The sequence below is a fragment of the Phyllobates terribilis genome, unplaced genomic scaffold (assembly GCF_046119375.1).
Source record: "Phyllobates terribilis strain yellow unplaced genomic scaffold, ASM4611937v1 Scaffold_8__6_contigs__length_399053987, whole genome shotgun sequence".
Classification (NCBI taxonomy): Eukaryota; Metazoa; Chordata; class Amphibia; order Anura; family Dendrobatidae; genus Phyllobates; species Phyllobates terribilis.
The window spans coordinates 376,849,228-376,869,516 of NW_027362768.1; the positions used below are offsets into that span (position 1 = coordinate 376,849,228).

At 43.5% G+C, this 20,289-nt stretch overlaps 1 protein-coding gene across 1 annotated transcript in view; it reads right to left on the minus strand.

Moving 5' to 3' along the window:
- The window catches only part of IFT122 (intraflagellar transport 122), a 101,934-nt gene that overhangs the window by 11,727 nt on the left and 69,918 nt on the right, over positions 1-20,289 (minus strand). The window contains exons 19-24 of the mRNA XM_073645004.1: positions 5,015-5,186; positions 4,009-4,111; positions 3,757-3,897; positions 2,915-3,012; positions 2,482-2,582; positions 1,740-1,905 (exon numbers count right to left, since the gene is read on the minus strand). Coding sequence (XP_073501105.1) covers positions 1,740-1,905; positions 2,482-2,582; positions 2,915-3,012; positions 3,757-3,897; positions 4,009-4,111; positions 5,015-5,186 — 781 coding nt within the window. The remainder of the gene's footprint in view (positions 1-1,739; positions 1,906-2,481; positions 2,583-2,914; positions 3,013-3,756; positions 3,898-4,008; positions 4,112-5,014; positions 5,187-20,289) is intronic.

Here is a 20,289-nt window from a genome sequence, read left to right on the forward strand (position 1 = left end):
GCAGAGCGATAAATCCCACTATCCCGATACATCCCCTACAGATGCCGAGATGTAGGGAACTTCCTTTACAATCTCCGGCTCACATTACATGTCTGTGGCCCATAGCCCGCTGTGTGACCGTGCCCAATGTTATATGAGCGCTTCACCAAGGTGGAGGCAACCCTGGCACTTACTGAGATCAATGGCCGCAGTGTAATGCAGAGACCACACAATCTGCCAGGACTCGGCTGCAGACACATGTACACAGATCACAATCCAAACCTCTGTGTAACATTTAATACTCATACTCTCTTATGATCATCTTCTCCCAACAGCAATTGTAAGATCTCTCCACAGGTGATCAATGGGATTTAGATCTGGTCTCATTGCTGCCACTTCCGAACTCTCCAGCACTTTGTTTCCAACCATTTCTGGAAGCTTCTTGAAGTATGTTTGGGGTCATTGTCCTGCTGGAAGACCCATAACCTAGGACACAAACCCAGCTTATTGACACTGGGCACTACATTGCCACCCACAATCCTCTGGTAATCTTCAGACTTCATGATGCCTTGTACACAGTCAAAGCACCCACTGCCAGAGGTAGCAAAACAACCCCAAAACATCTCTGACCCTCCACCATATCTGACTGTAGGTATTGTGTTCTTGTCTTTGTAAGCCTCATTCCATTTTCAGTAAACCGTAGAATGATGTGCTTTATAAAAAAGCTCTATCTTGTCTCATCTGTCCACAAGACGCTTTCCCAGAAGGATTTTAGTTTTCTCGCGTACATTTTGGTAAACTGCAGTCTAGCTTTTTTATGTCTCTGTGTCAGCAGTGGGATCCTCCTACTATAGCATTTCATTTCATTCACAAGTGGACAGATAAATCACACTGATGCACCCTGAACTGCAGGACAGCTGGAATTTCTTTGTACCTTGATTGGGGCAGCTTATCCACCATCCAGACTATCCTTTCATCAATTTTTCTCTGCAGTCCACGTCCAGGGAGATTACCTACAGTGCCATGGGTTGTAAACTTCTTGATTATGTTGGGCACCGTGGAGAAAGGAGCATCAAGATCTCTGGAGATGGACTTGTAACCTTGAGATTGGTGATATTTTTCAACAATTTTGGTTCTCATGTCCTCAGACAGTTCTCTTCTCCTCTTTCTGTTCTCCATGCTTAAGTGTGGCACATACAGACACACAATGCAAAGATGGAGTCAACTTCTCCCCTTTTTATCCGGTTTCAGCTGTGATTTTCATATTGCCCACACCTGCTACTTGCCACAGGTGAGTGTGAACGAAAGTCACAAGTTGGAAACAAAGCTGTCTACCCACACTTTTAGAAAGCTGGCAACACTTTTGTCCGGCCCATTTGTGTTTTTTAGTGTGAAATTATGTACAATTTGCCTTTTTGCTCTGCTTTTTTGTGCTGTTCCAATACACACAAAGGAAATAAACCTGTGTATAACAAAACGTGTAATTGCAATAATCTTCTGGGAGAAATACTTCATTTTCTGGAACAATTTCAAAGGTGCCAACACTTTTGGCCATGACTGTATCTTTTACTATGTGCGCTTTTCTATACAGTAGACTTATGAAAAAAACGTAAACCGCACTGTATGCATTTTTATTCCAACTGGAGTCAACAGGCAATGAATGTGCCTGTTGGTCCATACATTGAATACATCTTGGCCCTCTGTTGGGGGATATAATTTGGCGTATCCTCCCGCCATAGACCCCTTAGTCACACACTTACCTCACTGTCATGGAATGGTTTGGAGCGGATAGTGAGAATTCCCAGCTCAATAGACTCCTGGAATTTGCTGGGAATTCGGAGACCTTGGAGTCTCTCATACACGTGTCGGGCGAGTTTATAGGCTCCCAGGGCCTTGCTCTGTTTGGCCAATGTGTACAAAGTGTTTCTGATGCCTTCTGTCAAGGAGGATTCCGGGCAGAAAGGGCACATGTTTCATAAAGACTTAAAGGAGATATCCAGTGAGGATAAGTCATCACCTAACCACCGGAGAGGTGACTGACCGCTGGGACCTGTAGTGATCAGCAGAACAGGGTGGTATTATCCCCATATGAAAGGAGCGGCAGTGCACATGCCCGATGGCGGCTCCATTTTGGATTTATGGGGATAAAAGTGCCCTGTTCTGTCAATCGGTGAGGGTCCCTGAGGACAGATCCACCTCAATCTTTAAAGTTATCACCTATGCAGTGGATACATGATAACAAATCTTCACTGGATTACCCCTTTAAAAGGGGGGTGTACAAAATTAGAAAAACATGGCTGCTTTCTTCCAAAAACAGCTCTACACCTGTCTATGTTTTATGTGAGGTATTGTAGCTCAGCCCCATTCACTTCAATAGAGCCAGATACAACCTGTACACTACTTATATATAAAAGCAGCCATGTTGTTCTGTCCCTGTAACGATAAACCTCAGGAATTTATCGCTGGGATTCGTCGATAACAATACTCTGTGATGAAGGATACACTTTGGATATGCCCAGGGGACTCTCTTTGGTCAGACTGTGCAGCAGGAATCTGGAGATATTGAATAAGGTTTCTGGTAAGTGAGAACTGAATGGTTCATCCTGAAAAGAAAAAGCAGAGGATGATGAGAAAGGTGCAAAAATCTATAAAAGTAAACGGACACGAAATTATACAGATGCTGGGTGACAATCACAGGACTTAAAGAGACCGCAGGGGTAAACACATCATATAAAATGGAGCAGAGGCAGTACATGCGTGTTCCCTGCTCTATGCATGCTCCATGGGACTGAGCCGAGAACTGTACTTGTGGATGGGTGGGGGTCCCAGCAGGTCAGCCCCCACCGCTACACAAGTTAGCACCTATCCATGTGGACGGCTTATAGTCACTGGCAGTTATTCAGTAGTCACCATTGGACACTGCCTGGCTACTCACAGTGTATCTCTGGATGGAGTGGTAGGCATGATAAAGTTCGGCCAGATGCTGGAAATAGTGAAACTTGTGCAGCATGGCGTCCTGCTTCTCCTCATTATCTACAGGAAGGAATAAACCGAGTCGTTAACACAACATGAGGCTTCCTGTAAAAACCTACAGATGGTAATGTCTGGTGTCGCTGACAGATCTGTCGCTGAACCTCTTAGATCTCATTAGATGGACGGACAGGTTACTTTATGCCGAATAAATGGGACCTTTAATGTTTTACTGAGGATATGCTGGAAGCAGAATTAAGAAGGGTCACAGGTTCCACTGTCTGTACATGGACCCAATATAACAGAATAGGCGTATATGAGGCTGTTAGTTTGGGGTCGGACCCTGCAGTTGGATTGTGGTCCGTTCATGGACTTTGACTTCAGCCGCCATGTAAAACATATGCAATTCAGACAGTAAGGTGTATGTCTCGGAGGTATGTGTGGAGAGTAAATCCTGATATACGCCTTCAATGGACGCCTCGGACACATGCAACGATATAGGCATGCAGAGGCGAAGCCCAAGGGCTATGGAGCAATATAAATGTATTTATCATGGCATCTGTTCCCTTCATATAGCATATGTATAATATATCTATACTTCTTTAGGCCTGTGTTGGGTGCATGGGGAACATGGTATATATCTAGATACATAGATGTTTCCCATCCATACAGCAGCCTGTATGGACAAGGTACTTGTGAACAGACCATCCCCCTTCCCCGATTCTGCAGCGTCGCTCCCATAAACAGCATGTGAGCAGCAACATTTAATATCAAACCTGCATAATAGGACAGTAAAGCCTCTGTCACCTTGTGCAATATCCAGGCACTGCATAGACAGCATCCAGTAATAATAAGATGCGTCATTAAATCTGCTTTCCACCACGGCATTGTGGGTAAGCTGCTCCAGGACCCTGACGGCTTCGTCCTGGCGTCCGGCTTTGTGGAAGGCTATTAAAAGGAAGGCAGATAGTGAGGGTTGTGGTGGACACATTGCAGCAGTCGTTCCCAATGGGCGCAATCATCAGGGCGAGGCAGGGTTACACATGGGGGCATACCCACCCTTCTGGGCTTCTTCAAAGCGGTCGTTCTCAGCCAGCCATTGTGCGTAGGGAACGTAAACCTCGTCCTTGTATTCTGGATATTTCTCTACTAAAGCAAATGCCTGGAAATAGACATTGACACCATGACTGACAGGAGGGCGATGAGATAGGAGCACACGACAGGCAGGAATCACACAGGGGACAACTTTACAAAGTGCAGATGTCGGGATTCTGCCTCACAGGGAATTCTCAATTTCTCAGCTTAAAAGTCAAAAATCAGAGTCCAGGTGTAAGTAGTGAGTGGGGGGCTTGTAGATGCAATGGAGGAGGAGGACGTGGTCATCACGCGTCGAGCAGAACTCTGTCCGGGTCTTGCACGGCGGCCATGGACCGGTGTGGGTCATGGAGCATGGCTGTCTTTTATATCTGGTCTGGGGATTTAGTAATTTTAGGGTCCAGTATGTGATCTAAATTATGTTGGGGTCTGTTCTGGCTCTGGGTTTGGGTCTAAGGTATGATTACTTTTAGCATTTTATCTTAGGAGTTAACAATTGTTAGGGGGCTCATCTGTGGTATGGTAAATTTATAGTGAGGTACAGAGACTATTAATTTTAAGGGTCTATTATGGGGTCTTAATGAGTTAATATTTGATCCGAATGAGTTTAGGGACGTGAGGTCTTAATTAGCTTTAGGGGCTGCTCTGGTTTTAACACAAACAGATAATAATAAATCCTAAAGTTTGGAAAACTGTAAGAAGACGTCATCTTTGCTGCCGGTGTTCAGCTCAGACCCGTTACCTCACGGCAGCCCATTACGGACGTTAGCGGAGTACCCCGGTCCTTCGCTGTAGCACGGTCTCTATCGTGGAGCCTATAACCAGTCTTGCGAGCGTCAGGATTACTGCTGGTGATGCAGCATTGGGATGTGATGTAAACTAGCATCAGATCCCAAAGACCATTAGTGAAGAAGTTACTTACTAAAGTGCGGGACCTGTCCGCGGTTCCTAATCCGGATCTGGCACTCACCTCCTCCCAGTGTTGGGTCTCCACGTGCAGCAGGACCAGTGCCTTCAGGTCCCCGATCTTCATGTACGTCTCGGCCGCGTAGCCGTGATGCTGCAGCTTTTTGAAGTAGTGAGCGCACCTCGCCAGCGGCTCCCGCTCCGCTTTGTCCAGCTTCCTCGCTATGTCTATCAGCCTGCGGATGAGAGGAGACAATTCAGATCAGCTCTAGTGCATTTACCCAAAAGTAAAAAAAATCAGCTGGAAATATGAGCCGCAGCCTGCACTAATTACACCTTGTATGATAGATGCCCCTCCTGGACCAAAAATCCACCACAGTAATGCAGCTCTATGGGAGCGGGAAACGTACCGCTACATGTACACTACGTACCGCTACATAACTACATGTACACGTACGCTACATAACTACATGTACACGAATGCTACATAAAGCTACATAACTACATGTACACGTACGCTACATAACTACATGTACACGTATGCTACATAAAGCTACATAACTACATGTACACGTACGCTACATAACTACATGTACACGAATGCTACATAAAGCTACATAACTACATGTACACGTACGCTACATAACTACATGTACACGAATGCTACATAAAGCTACATAACTACATGTACACGTACGCTACGTACCGCTACATAACTACATGTACACGTATGCTACATAAAGCTGCATAACTACATGTACACGTACGCTACGTACCGCTACATAACTACATGTACACGTACGCTACGTACCGCTACATAACTACATGTACACGTGCGCTACGTACCGCTACATAACTACATGTACACCACGTACCGCTACATAACTACATGTACACCACGTACCGCTACATAACTACATGTACACCACGTACCGCTACATAACTACATGTACACCACGTACCGCTACATAACTACATGTACACCACGTACCGCTACATAACTACATGTACACCACGTACCGCTACATAACTACATGTACACCACGTACCGCTACATAACTACATGTACACGTACGCTACGTACCAATACATAACTACATGTACACGTGCGCTACATACCGCTACATAACTACATGTACACATATGCTACGTACCACTACATAACTACATGTACACATATGCTACGTACCACTACATAACTACATGTACACCACGTACCGCTACATAACTACATGTACACCACGTACCGCTACATAACTACATGTACACGTATGCTACATAAAGCAACATAACTACATGTACACCACGTACCGCTACATAACTACATGTACACGTACGCTACGTAACTACATGTACACGTATGCTACATAAAGCTACATAACTACATGTACACGTACGCTACGTACCGCTACATAACTACATGTACACGTGCGCTACATAACTACATGTACACGTATGCTACATAAAGCTACATAACTACATGTACACCACGTACCGATACATAACTACATGTACACGTACGCTACGTACCGCTACATAACTACATGTACACGTGCGCTACGTACCGCTACATAACTACATGTACACGTACGCTACGTACCGCTACATAACTACATGTACACGTACGCTACGTACCGCTACATAACTACATGTACACATATGCTACGTACCACTACATAACTACATGTACACCACGTACCACTACATAACTACATGTACACCACGTACCGCTACATAACTACATGTACACGTACGCTACATACCAATACATAACTACATGTACACCACGTACCGCTACATAACTACATGTACACGAGCGCTACGTACCACTACATAACTACATGTACACGTACGCTACGTACCGCTACATAACTACATGTACACCACGTACCACTACATAACTACATGTACACCACGTACCGCTACATAACTACATGTACACGTACGCTACATACCATTACATAACTACATGTACACCACGTACCGCTACATAACTACATGTACACGTATGCTACGTACCGCTACATAACTACATGTACACTTGCGCTACGTACCGCTACATAACTACATGTACACGTGCGCTACGTACCACTACATAACTACATGTACACCACGTACCGCTACATAACTACATGTACACGTACGCTACGTACCACTACATAACTACATGTACACCACGTACCACTACATAACTACATGTACACCACGTACCGCTACATAACTACATGTACACGTACGCTACATACCATTACATAACTACATGTACACCACGTACCGCTACATAACTACATGTACACGTATGCTACGTACCGCTACATAACTACATGTACACTTGCGCTACGTACCGCTACATAACTACATGTACACGTGCGCTACGTACCACTACATAACTACATGTACACCACGTACCGCTACATAACTACATGTACACGTATGCTACATAAAGCAACATAACTACATGTACACGTACGCTACATAAAGCTACATAACTACATGCACACGTACGCTACGTACCGCTACATAACTACATGTACACGTGCGCTACATAACTACATGTACACGTATGCTACATAAAGCTACATAACTACATGTACACGTACGCTACGTACCGCTACATAACTACATGTACACGTGCGCTACATAACTACATGTACACGTATGCTACATAAAGCTACATAACCACATGTACACGAACGCTACGTACCGCTACATAACTACATGTACACGTACGCTACATAACTACATGTACACGTATGCTACATAAAGCTACATAACTACATGTACACGTACGCTACGTACGGCTACATAACTACATGTACACCACGTACCGCTACATAACTACATGTGCACGTATGCTACATAAAGCTACATAACTACATGTACACGTACGCTACGTACCGCTACATAACTACATGTACACGTACGCTACATAACTACATGTACACGTATGCTACATAAAGCTACATAACTACATGTACACGTACGCTACGTACCGCTACACAACTACATGTACACGTGCGCTACGTACCACTACAGAACTACATGTACACGTATGCTACGTACCACTACAAAACTACATGTACACCACGTACCGCTACATAACTACATGTACACGTACGCTACGTAACTACATGTACACGTATGCTACATAAAGCTACATAACTACATGTACACGTACGCTACGTAACTACATGTACACCACGTACCGCTACATAACTACATGTACACGTACGCTACGTAACTACATGTACACGTATGCTACATAAAGCTACATAACTACATGTACACGTACGCTACGTACAGCTACATAACATGTACACGTACGCTACGTACCGCTACATAACTACATTTACACCACGTACCGCTACATAACTACATGTACACGTACGCTACATAAAGCTACATAACTACATGTACACGTACGCTACGTACCGCTACATAACTACATGTACACGTACGCTACGTACCGCTACATAACTACATGTACACGTACGCTACATAACTACATGTACACGTATGCTACATAAAGCTACATAAATACATGTACACGTACGCTACGTACCGCTACATAACTACATGTACACGTACGCTACGTACCGCTACATAACTACATGTACACGTGCGCTACGTACCGCTACATAACTACATGTACACGTACGCTACGTACCGCTACATAACTACATGTACACGTGCGCTACGTACCGCTACATAACTACATGTACACGTATGCTACGAACCACTACATAACTACATGTACACCACGTACCGCTACATTACTACATGTACATGTATGCTACGTACCACTACATAACTACATGTACACGTGCGCTACGTACCGCTACATAACTACATGTACACGTACGCTACGTACAGCTACATAACTACATGTACACGTACGCTACGTACCGCTACATAACTACATGTACACGTGCGCTACGTACCGCTACATAACTACATGTACACGTATGCTACGTACCACTACATAACTACATGTACACCACGTACCGCTACATAACTACATGTACATGTATGCTACGTACCGCTACATAACTACATGTACACCACGTACCGCTACATAACTACATGTACACGTACGCTACGTACCACTACATAACTACATGTACACCACGTACTGCTACATAACTACATGTACACCACGTACCGCTACATAACTACATGTACACGTGCGCTACGTACCGCTACATAACTACATGTACACGTATGCTACGAACCACTACATAACTACATGTACACCACGTACCGCTACATTACTACATGCACATGTATGCTACGTACCACTACATAACTACATGTACACGTGCGCTACGTACCGCTACATAACTACATGTACACGTACGCTACGTACCGCTACATAACTACATGTACACGTACGCTACGTACCGCTACATAACTACATGTACACGTGCGCTACGTACCGCTACATAACTACATGTACACGTATGCTACGTACCACTACATAACTACATGTACACCACGTACCGCTACATAACTACATGTACATGTATGCTACGTACCGCTACATAACTACATGTACACCACGTACCGCTACATAACTACATGTACACGTACGCTACGTACCACTACATAACTACATGTACACCACGTACCGCTACATAACTACATGTACACGTACGCTACATACCGCTACATAACTACATGTACACCACGTACTGCTACATAACTACATGTACACGTACGCTACGTACCACTACATAACTACATGTACACCACGTACTGCTACATAAATACATGTACACGTACGCTACGTACCACTACATAACTACATGTACACCACGTACCGCTACATAACTACATGTACACGTACGCTACGTACCACTACATAACTACATGTACACCACGTACCGCTACATAACTACATGTACACCACGTACTGCTACATAACTACATGTACACCACGTACCACTACATAACTACATGTACACCACGTACTGCTACATAACTACATGTACACGTACGCTACGTACCACTACATAACTACATGTACACCACGTACCGCTACATAACTACATGTACACGTATGCTACGTACCACTACATAACTACATGTACACCACGTACCACTACATAACTACATGTACACCACGTACCACTACATAACTACATGTACACGTACGCTACATACCGCTACATAACTACATGTACACCACATACCGCTACATAACTACATGTACACGTATGCTACGTACCACTACATAACTACATGTACACCACGTACCGCTACATAACTACATGTACACGTACGCTACGTACCACTACATAACTACATGTACACCACGTACCGCTACATAACTACATGTACACGTATGCTACGTACCACTACATAACTACATGTACACCACGTACCGCTACATAACTACATGTACACGTACGCTACGTACCACTACATAACTACATGTACACCACGTACCGCTACATAACTACATGTACACGTACGCTACGTACCACTACATAACTATATGTACACCACGTACCGCTACATAACTACATGTACATGTATGCTACGTACCAATACATAACTACAAGTACACCACGCACCGCTACATAACTACATGTACACGTACGCTACGTACCACTACATAACTACATGTACACCACGTACCGCTACATAACTACATGTACACGTATGCTACATAAAGCTACATAACTACATGTACACGTACGCTACGTACCGCTACATAACTACATGTACACGTACGCTACATAACTACATGTACACGTATGCTACATAAAGCTACATAACTACATGTACACGTACGCTACGTACCGCTACATAACTACATGTACACGTACGCTACGTACCGCTACATAACTACATGTACACGTGCGCTACGTACCGCTACATAACTACATGTACACGTGCGCTACGTACCGCTACATAACTACATGTACACCACGTACCGCTACATAACTACATGTACACGTACGCTACGTACCACTACATAACTACATGTACACCACGTACCACTACATACCTACATGTACACGTACGCTACGTACCGCTACATAACTACATGTACACGTGCGCTACGTACCACTACATAACTACATGTACACGTATGCTACGTACCACTACATAACTACATGTACACCACGTACCGCTACATAACTACATGTACACGTACGCTACGTAACTACATGTACACGTATGCTACATAAAGCTACATAACTACATGTACACGTACGCTACGTACCGCTACATAACTACATGTACACGTACGCTACATAACTACATGTACACGTATGCTACATAAAGCTACATAACTACATGTACACGTACGCTACGTACCGCTACATAACTACATATACACGTACGCTACGTACCGCTACATAACTACATGTACACGTGCGCTACGTACCGCTACATAACTAGATGTACACGTACGCTACGAACCACTACATAACTACATGTACACCACGTACCGCTACATAACTACATGTACATGTACGCTACGTACCACTACATAACTACATGTACACGTACGCTACGAACCACTACATAACTACATGTACACCACGTACCGCTACATAACTACATGTACATGTATGCTACGTACCGCTACATAACTACATGTACACCACGTACCGCTACATAACTACATGTACATGTATGCTACGTACCACTACATAACTACATGTACACCACGTACTGCTACATAACTACATGTACACGTATGCTACGTACCACTACATAACTACATGTACACCACGTACCGCTACATAACTACATGTACACGTACGCTACGTACCACTACATAACTACATGTACACCACGTACCGCTACATAACTACATGTACATGTATGCTACGTACCACTACATAACTACATGTACACCACGTACCACTACATAACTACATGTACACCACGTACCGCTACATAACTACATGTACACGTACGCTACGTACCACTACATAACTACATGTACACCACGTACCACTACATAACTACATGTACACCACGTACCGCTACATAACTACATGTACACGTATGCTACGTACCGCTACATAACTACATGTACACCACGTACCGCTACATAACTACATGTACACGTATGCTACGTACCACTACATAACTACATGTACACCACGTACCGCTACATAACTACATGTAGATGTATGCTACGTACCACTACATAACTACATGTACACCACGTACCGCTACATAACTACATGTACACGTACGCTACGTACCACTACATAACTACATGTACACCACGTACCATTACATAACTACATGTACACCACGTACCACTACATAACTACATGTACACCACGTACCGCTACATAAATACATGTACACCACGTACCGCTACATAACTACATGTACACCACGTATCGCTACATAACTACATGTACACGTACGCTACGTACCGCTACATAACTACATGTACACCACGTACCGCTACATAACTACATGTACACGTACGCTACGTACAGCTACATAACTACATGTACACCACGTACCGCTACATAACTACATGTACACGTACGCTACGTACCGCTACATAACTACATGTACACCACGTACCGCTACATAACTACATGTACACGTACGCTACGTACCACTACATAACTACATGTACACGTACGCTACATAACTACATGTACACGTACGCTACGTACCACTACATAACTACATGTACACCACGTACCGCTACATAACTACATGTACACCACGTACCGCTACATAACTACATGTACACGTACGCTACGTACAGCTACATAACTACATGTACACCACGTACCGCTACATAACTACATGTACACGTACGCTACGTACCGCTACATAACTACATGTACACCACGTACCACTACATAACTACATGTACACGTACGCTACGTACCACTACATAACTACATGTACACCACGTACCGCTACATAACTACATGTACACGTACGCTACGTACCACTACATAACTACATGTACACCACGTACCGCTACATAACTACATGTACACGTACGCTACGTACCGCTACATAACTACATGTACACGTACGCTACGTACCACTACATAACTACATGTACACCTTGTACCGCTACATAACTACATGTACACGTATGCTACGTACTACTACATAACTACATGTACACCACGTACCGCTACATAACTACATGTACATGTATGCTACGTACCACTACATAACTACATGTACACCACGTACCGCTACATAACTACATGTACATGTATGCTACGTACCGCTACACAACTACATGTACACCACGTACCGCTACATAACTACATGTACACCACGTACCGCTACATAACTACATGTACACGTACGCTACATACCAATACATAACTACATGTACACCATGTACCGCTACATAACTACATGTACACCACGTACCACTACATAACTACATGTACACGTACGCTACGTACCGCTACATAACTACATGTACACGTACGCTACATAACTACATGTACACCACGTACCGCTACATAACTACATGTACACGTACGCTACGTACCACTACATAACTACATGTACACGTACGCTACGTACCATTACATAACTACATGTACACCACGTACCGCTACATAACTACATGTACACGTACGCTACGTACCACTACATAACTACATGTACACCACGTACCGCTACATAACTACATGTACACCACGTACCACTACATAACTACATGTACACGTATGCTACGTACCACTACATAACTACATGTACACCACGTACCGCTACATAACTACATGAACACCACGTACCACTACATAACTACATGTACACGTACGCTACGTACCACTACATAACTACATGTACACCACGTACCGCTACATAACTACATGTACACCAAGTACCGCTACATAACTACATGTACACGTACGCTACATACCGCTACATAACTACATGTACACCAAGTACCACTACATAACTACATGTACACCATGTACCGCTACATAACTACATGTACACGTATGCTACGTACCACTACATAACTACATGTACACCACGTACCGCTACATAACTACATGTACACCACGTACCGCTACATAACTACATGTACACCACGCACCGCTACATAACTACATGTACACCACGTACCACTACATAACTACATGTACACGTATGCTACGTACCGCTACATAACTACAAGTACACCACGTACCAATACATAACTACATGTACACCACGTACCACTACATAACTACATGTACACGTACGCTAAATACCAATACATAACTACATGTACACCACGTACCACTACATAACTACATGTACACGTACGCTACGTACCGCTACATAACTACAAGTACACCACGTACCACTACATAACTACATGTACACGTACGCTAAATACCAATACATAACTACATGTACACCACGTACCGCTACATAACTACATGTACACCACGTACCGCTACATAACTACATGTACACCACGTACCACTACATAACTACATGTACACGTATGCTACGTACCGCTACATAACTACAAGTACACCACGTACCACTACATAACTACATGTACACGTACGCTAAATACCAATACATAACTACATGTACACCACGTACCGCTACATAACTACATGTACACCACGTACCGCTACATAACTACATGTACACGTACGCTACATACCGCTACATAACTACATGTACACCACGTACCGCTACATAACTACATGTACACGTATGCTACGTACCGCTACATAACTACATGTACACCACGTACCGCTACATAACTACATGTACACCACGTACCGCTACATAAATACATGTACACGTACGCTACATACCAATACATAACTACATGTACACCACGTACCACTACATAACTACATGTACACGTACGCTACGTACCACTACATAACTACATGTACACGTACGCTACGTACCATTACATAACTACATGTACACCACGTACCGCTACATAACTACATGTACACGTACGCTACGTACCGCTACATAACTACATGTACACCAAGTACCGCTACATAACTACATGTACACGTACGCTACATAACTACATGTACACGTACGCTATGTACCGCTACATAACTACATGTACACGTGCGCTACGTACCACTACATAACTACATGTACACCACGTACCGCTACATAACTACATGTACACCACGTACCACTACATAACTACATGTACACGTACGCTACGTACCGCTACATAACTACATGTACACGTACACCACGTACCGCTACATAACTACATGTACACCACGTACCACTACATAACTACATGTACACGTATGCTACGTACCGCTACATAACTACAAGTACACCACGTACCACTACATAACTACATGTACACGTACGCTAAATACCAATACATAACTACATGTACACCACGTACCGCTACATAACTACATGTACACCACGTACCGCTACATAACTACATGTACACGTACGCTACATACCGCTACATAACTACATGTACACCACGTACCGCTACATAACTACATGTACACGTATGCTACGTACCGCTACATAACTACATGTACACCACGTACCGCTACATAACTACATGTACACGTACGCTACATACCAATACATAACTACATGTACACGTACGCTACGTACCGCTACATAACTACATGTACACGTACGCTACGTACCGCTACATAACTACAAGTACACGTACGCTACATAACTACATGTACACCAAGTACCGCTACATAACTACATGTACACGTACGCTACATAACTACATGTACACGTACGCTAAATACCAATACATAACTACATGTACACCACGTACCGCTACATAACTACATGTACACGTACGTTACGTACCGCTACATAACTACATGTACACGTACGCTACATAACTACATGTACACCAAGTACCGCTACATAACTACATGTACACGTACGCTACATAACTACATGTACACGTACGCTAAATACCAATACATAACTACATGTACACCACGTACCACTACATAACTACATGTACACGTACGCTATGTACCGCTACATAACTACATGTACACGTGCGCTACGTACCACTACATAACTACATGTACACCACGTACCGCTACATAACTACATGTACACGTACGCTACGTACCGCTACATAACTACATGTACACCAAGTACCGCTACATAACTACATGTACACGTACGCTACATAACTACATGTACACGTACGCTAAATACCAATACATAACTACATGTACACCACGTACCACTACATAACTACATGTACTCGTACGCTACGTACCGCTACATAACTACATGTACACGTGCGCTACGTACCACTACATAACTACATGTACACCACGTACCGCTACATAACTACATGTACACGTACGCTACGTACCGCTACATGACCACATGTACACGTACGCTACATACCGCTACATAACTACATGTACACCACGTACCGCTACATAACTACATGTACATGTAAGCTACGTACCGCTACATAACTACGTGTACACGTACACCACGTACCGCTACATAACTACATGTACACGTATGCTACGTACCACTACATAACTACATGTACATGTACGCTACGTACCGCTACATAACTACATGTACACGTACGCTACATACCAATACATAACTACATGTACACCACGTACCGCTACATAACTACATGTACACGTACGCTACATACCAACACATAACTACATGTACACAACGTACCGCTACATAACTACATGTACACGTACGCTACATAACAATACATAACTACATGTACACCACGTACCACTACATAACTACATGTACACCTATGCTACGTACCGCTACATAACTACATGTACACGTACGCTACGTACCACCACATAACTACATGTACACGTACACCACGTACCGCTACATAACTACATGCACACCACGTACCACTACATAACTACATGTACACGTATGCTACGTACCGCTACATAACTACAAGTACACCACGTACCGCTACATAACTACATGTACACCACGTACCGCTACATAACTACATGTAGAACGCTACATACCGCTACATAACTACATGTACACCACGTACCGCTACATAACTACATGTACACGTATGCTACGTACCGCTACATAACTACATGTACACCACGTACCGCTACATAACTACATGTACACGTACACCACGTACCGCTACATAACTACATGTACACGTACGCTACATACCAATACATAACTACATGTACACCACGTACCACTACATAACTACATGTACACGTACGCTACGTACCGCTACATAACTACATGTACACGTACGCTACATACCAATACATAACTACATGTACACCACGTACCACTACATAACTACATGTACACGTACGCTACATAACTACATGTACACGTGCGCTATGTACCACTACATAACTACATGTACACCACGTACCGCTACATAACTACATGTACACGTATGCTACGTACCACTACATAACTACATGTACACGTACGCTACGTTCCATTACATAACTACATGTACACCACGTACCGCTACATAACTACATGTACACGTACGCTACGTACCGCTACATAACTACATGTACACGTACGCTACGTACCATTACATAACTACATGTACACCACGTACCGCTACATAACTACATGTACACGTACGCTACGTACCGCTACATAACTACATGTACACGTACGCTACGTACCGCTACATAACTACATGTACTCGTACGCTACGTACCGCTACATAACTACATGTACTCGTACGCTACGTACCGCTACATAACTACATGTACTCGTACGCTACGTACCGCTACATAACTACATGTACTCGTACGCTACGTACCATTACATAACTACATGTACACCACGTACCGCTACATAACTACATGTACACCACGTACCGCTACATAACTACATGTACTCGTACGCTACGTACCGCTACATAACTACATGTACTCGTACGCTACGTACCGCTACATAACTACATGTACTCGTACGCTACGTACCATTACATAACTACATGTACACCACGTACCGCTACATAACTACATGTACACCACGTACCGCTACATAAGTACATGTACTCGTACGCTACGTACCGCTACATAACTACATGTACACGTATGCTACGTACCACTACATAACTACATGTACACCACGTACCGCTACATAACTACATGTACACGTACGCTACGTACCACTACATAACTACATGTACACCACGTACCGCTACATAACTACATGTACACGTACGCTACATACCGCTACATAACTACATGTACACCACGTACCGCTACATAACTACATGTACACCACGTACCGCTACATAACTACATGTACACCACGTACCGCTACATAACTACATGTACACGTACGCTACGTACCACTACATAACTACATGTACACCACGTACCGCTACATAACTACATGTACACGTACGCTACGTACCACTACATAACTACATGTACACGTACGCTACGTACCGCTACATAACTACATGTACACGTACGCTACGTACCATTACATAACTACATGTACACCACGCACCGCTACATAACTACATGTACACGTACGCTACGTACCGCTACATAACTACATGTACACCAAGTACCGCTACATAACTACATGTACACGTACGCTACATAACTACATGTACACGTACGCTAAATACCAATACATAACTACATGTACACCACGTACCACTACATAACTACATGTACACGTACGCTATGTACCGCTACATAACTACATGTACACATGCGCTACGTACCACTACATAACTACATGTACACCACGTACCGCTACATAACTACATGTACACGTACGCTACGTACCGCTACATAACTACATGTACACCAAGTACCGCTACATAACTACATGTACACGTACGCTACGTACCGCTACATAACTACATGTACACCACGTACCGCTACATAACTACATGTACACCACGTACCGCTACATAACTACATGTACACGTACGCTACATACCAATACATAACTACATGTACACCACGTACCACTACATAACTACATGTACACGTACGCTACGTACCACTACATAACTACATGTACACGTACGCTACGTACCGCTACATAACTACATGTACACGTACGCTACGTACCGCTACATAACTACATGTACACCAAGTACCGCTACATAACTACATGTACACGTACGCTACATAACTACATGTACACGTACGCTAAATACCAATACATAACTACATGTACACCACGTACCACTACATAACTACATGTACACGTACGCTATGTACCGCTACATAACTACATGTACACGTGCGCTACGTACCACTACATAACTACATGTACACCACGTACCGCTACATAACTACATGTACACGTACGCTACGTACCGCTACATAACTACATGTACACCAAGTACCGCTACATAACTACATGTACACGTACGCTACATAACTACATGTACACGTGCGCTACGTACCACTACATAACTACATGTACACCACGTGCCACTACATAACTACATGTACACGTACGCTACGTACCGCTACATGACCACATGTACACGTACGCTACATACCGCTACATAACTACATGTACACCACGTACCGCTACATAACTACATGTACATGTAAGCTACGTACCGCTACATAACTACGTGTACACGTACACCACGTACCGCTACATAACTACATGTACACGTATGCTACGTACCACTACATAACTACATGTACATGTACGCTACGTACCGCTACATAACTACATGTACACGTACGCTACATACCAATACATAACTACATGTACACCACGTACCGCTACATAACTACATGTACACGTACGCTACATACCAACACATAACTACATGTACACAACGTACCGCTACATAACTACATGTACACGTACGCTACATACCAATATATAACTACATGTACACCACGTACCACTACATAACTACATGTACACCTATGCTACGTACCGCTACATAACTACATGTACGCTACGTACCGCTACATAACTACATATACACGTACGCTACGTACCACCACATAACTACATGTACACGTACACCACGTACCGCTACATAACTACATGCACACCACGTACCACTACATAACTACATGTACACGTATGCTACGTACCGCTACATAACTACAAGTACACCACGTACCGCTACATAACTACATGTACACCACGTACCGCTACATAACTACATGTAGTACGCTACATACCGCTACATAACTACATGTACACCACGTACCGCTACATAACTACATGTACACGTATGCTACGTACCGCTACATAACTACATGTACACCACGTACCGCTACATAACTACATGTACACGTACACCACGTACCGCTACATAACTACATGTACACGTACGCTACATACCAATACATAACTACATGTACACCACGTACC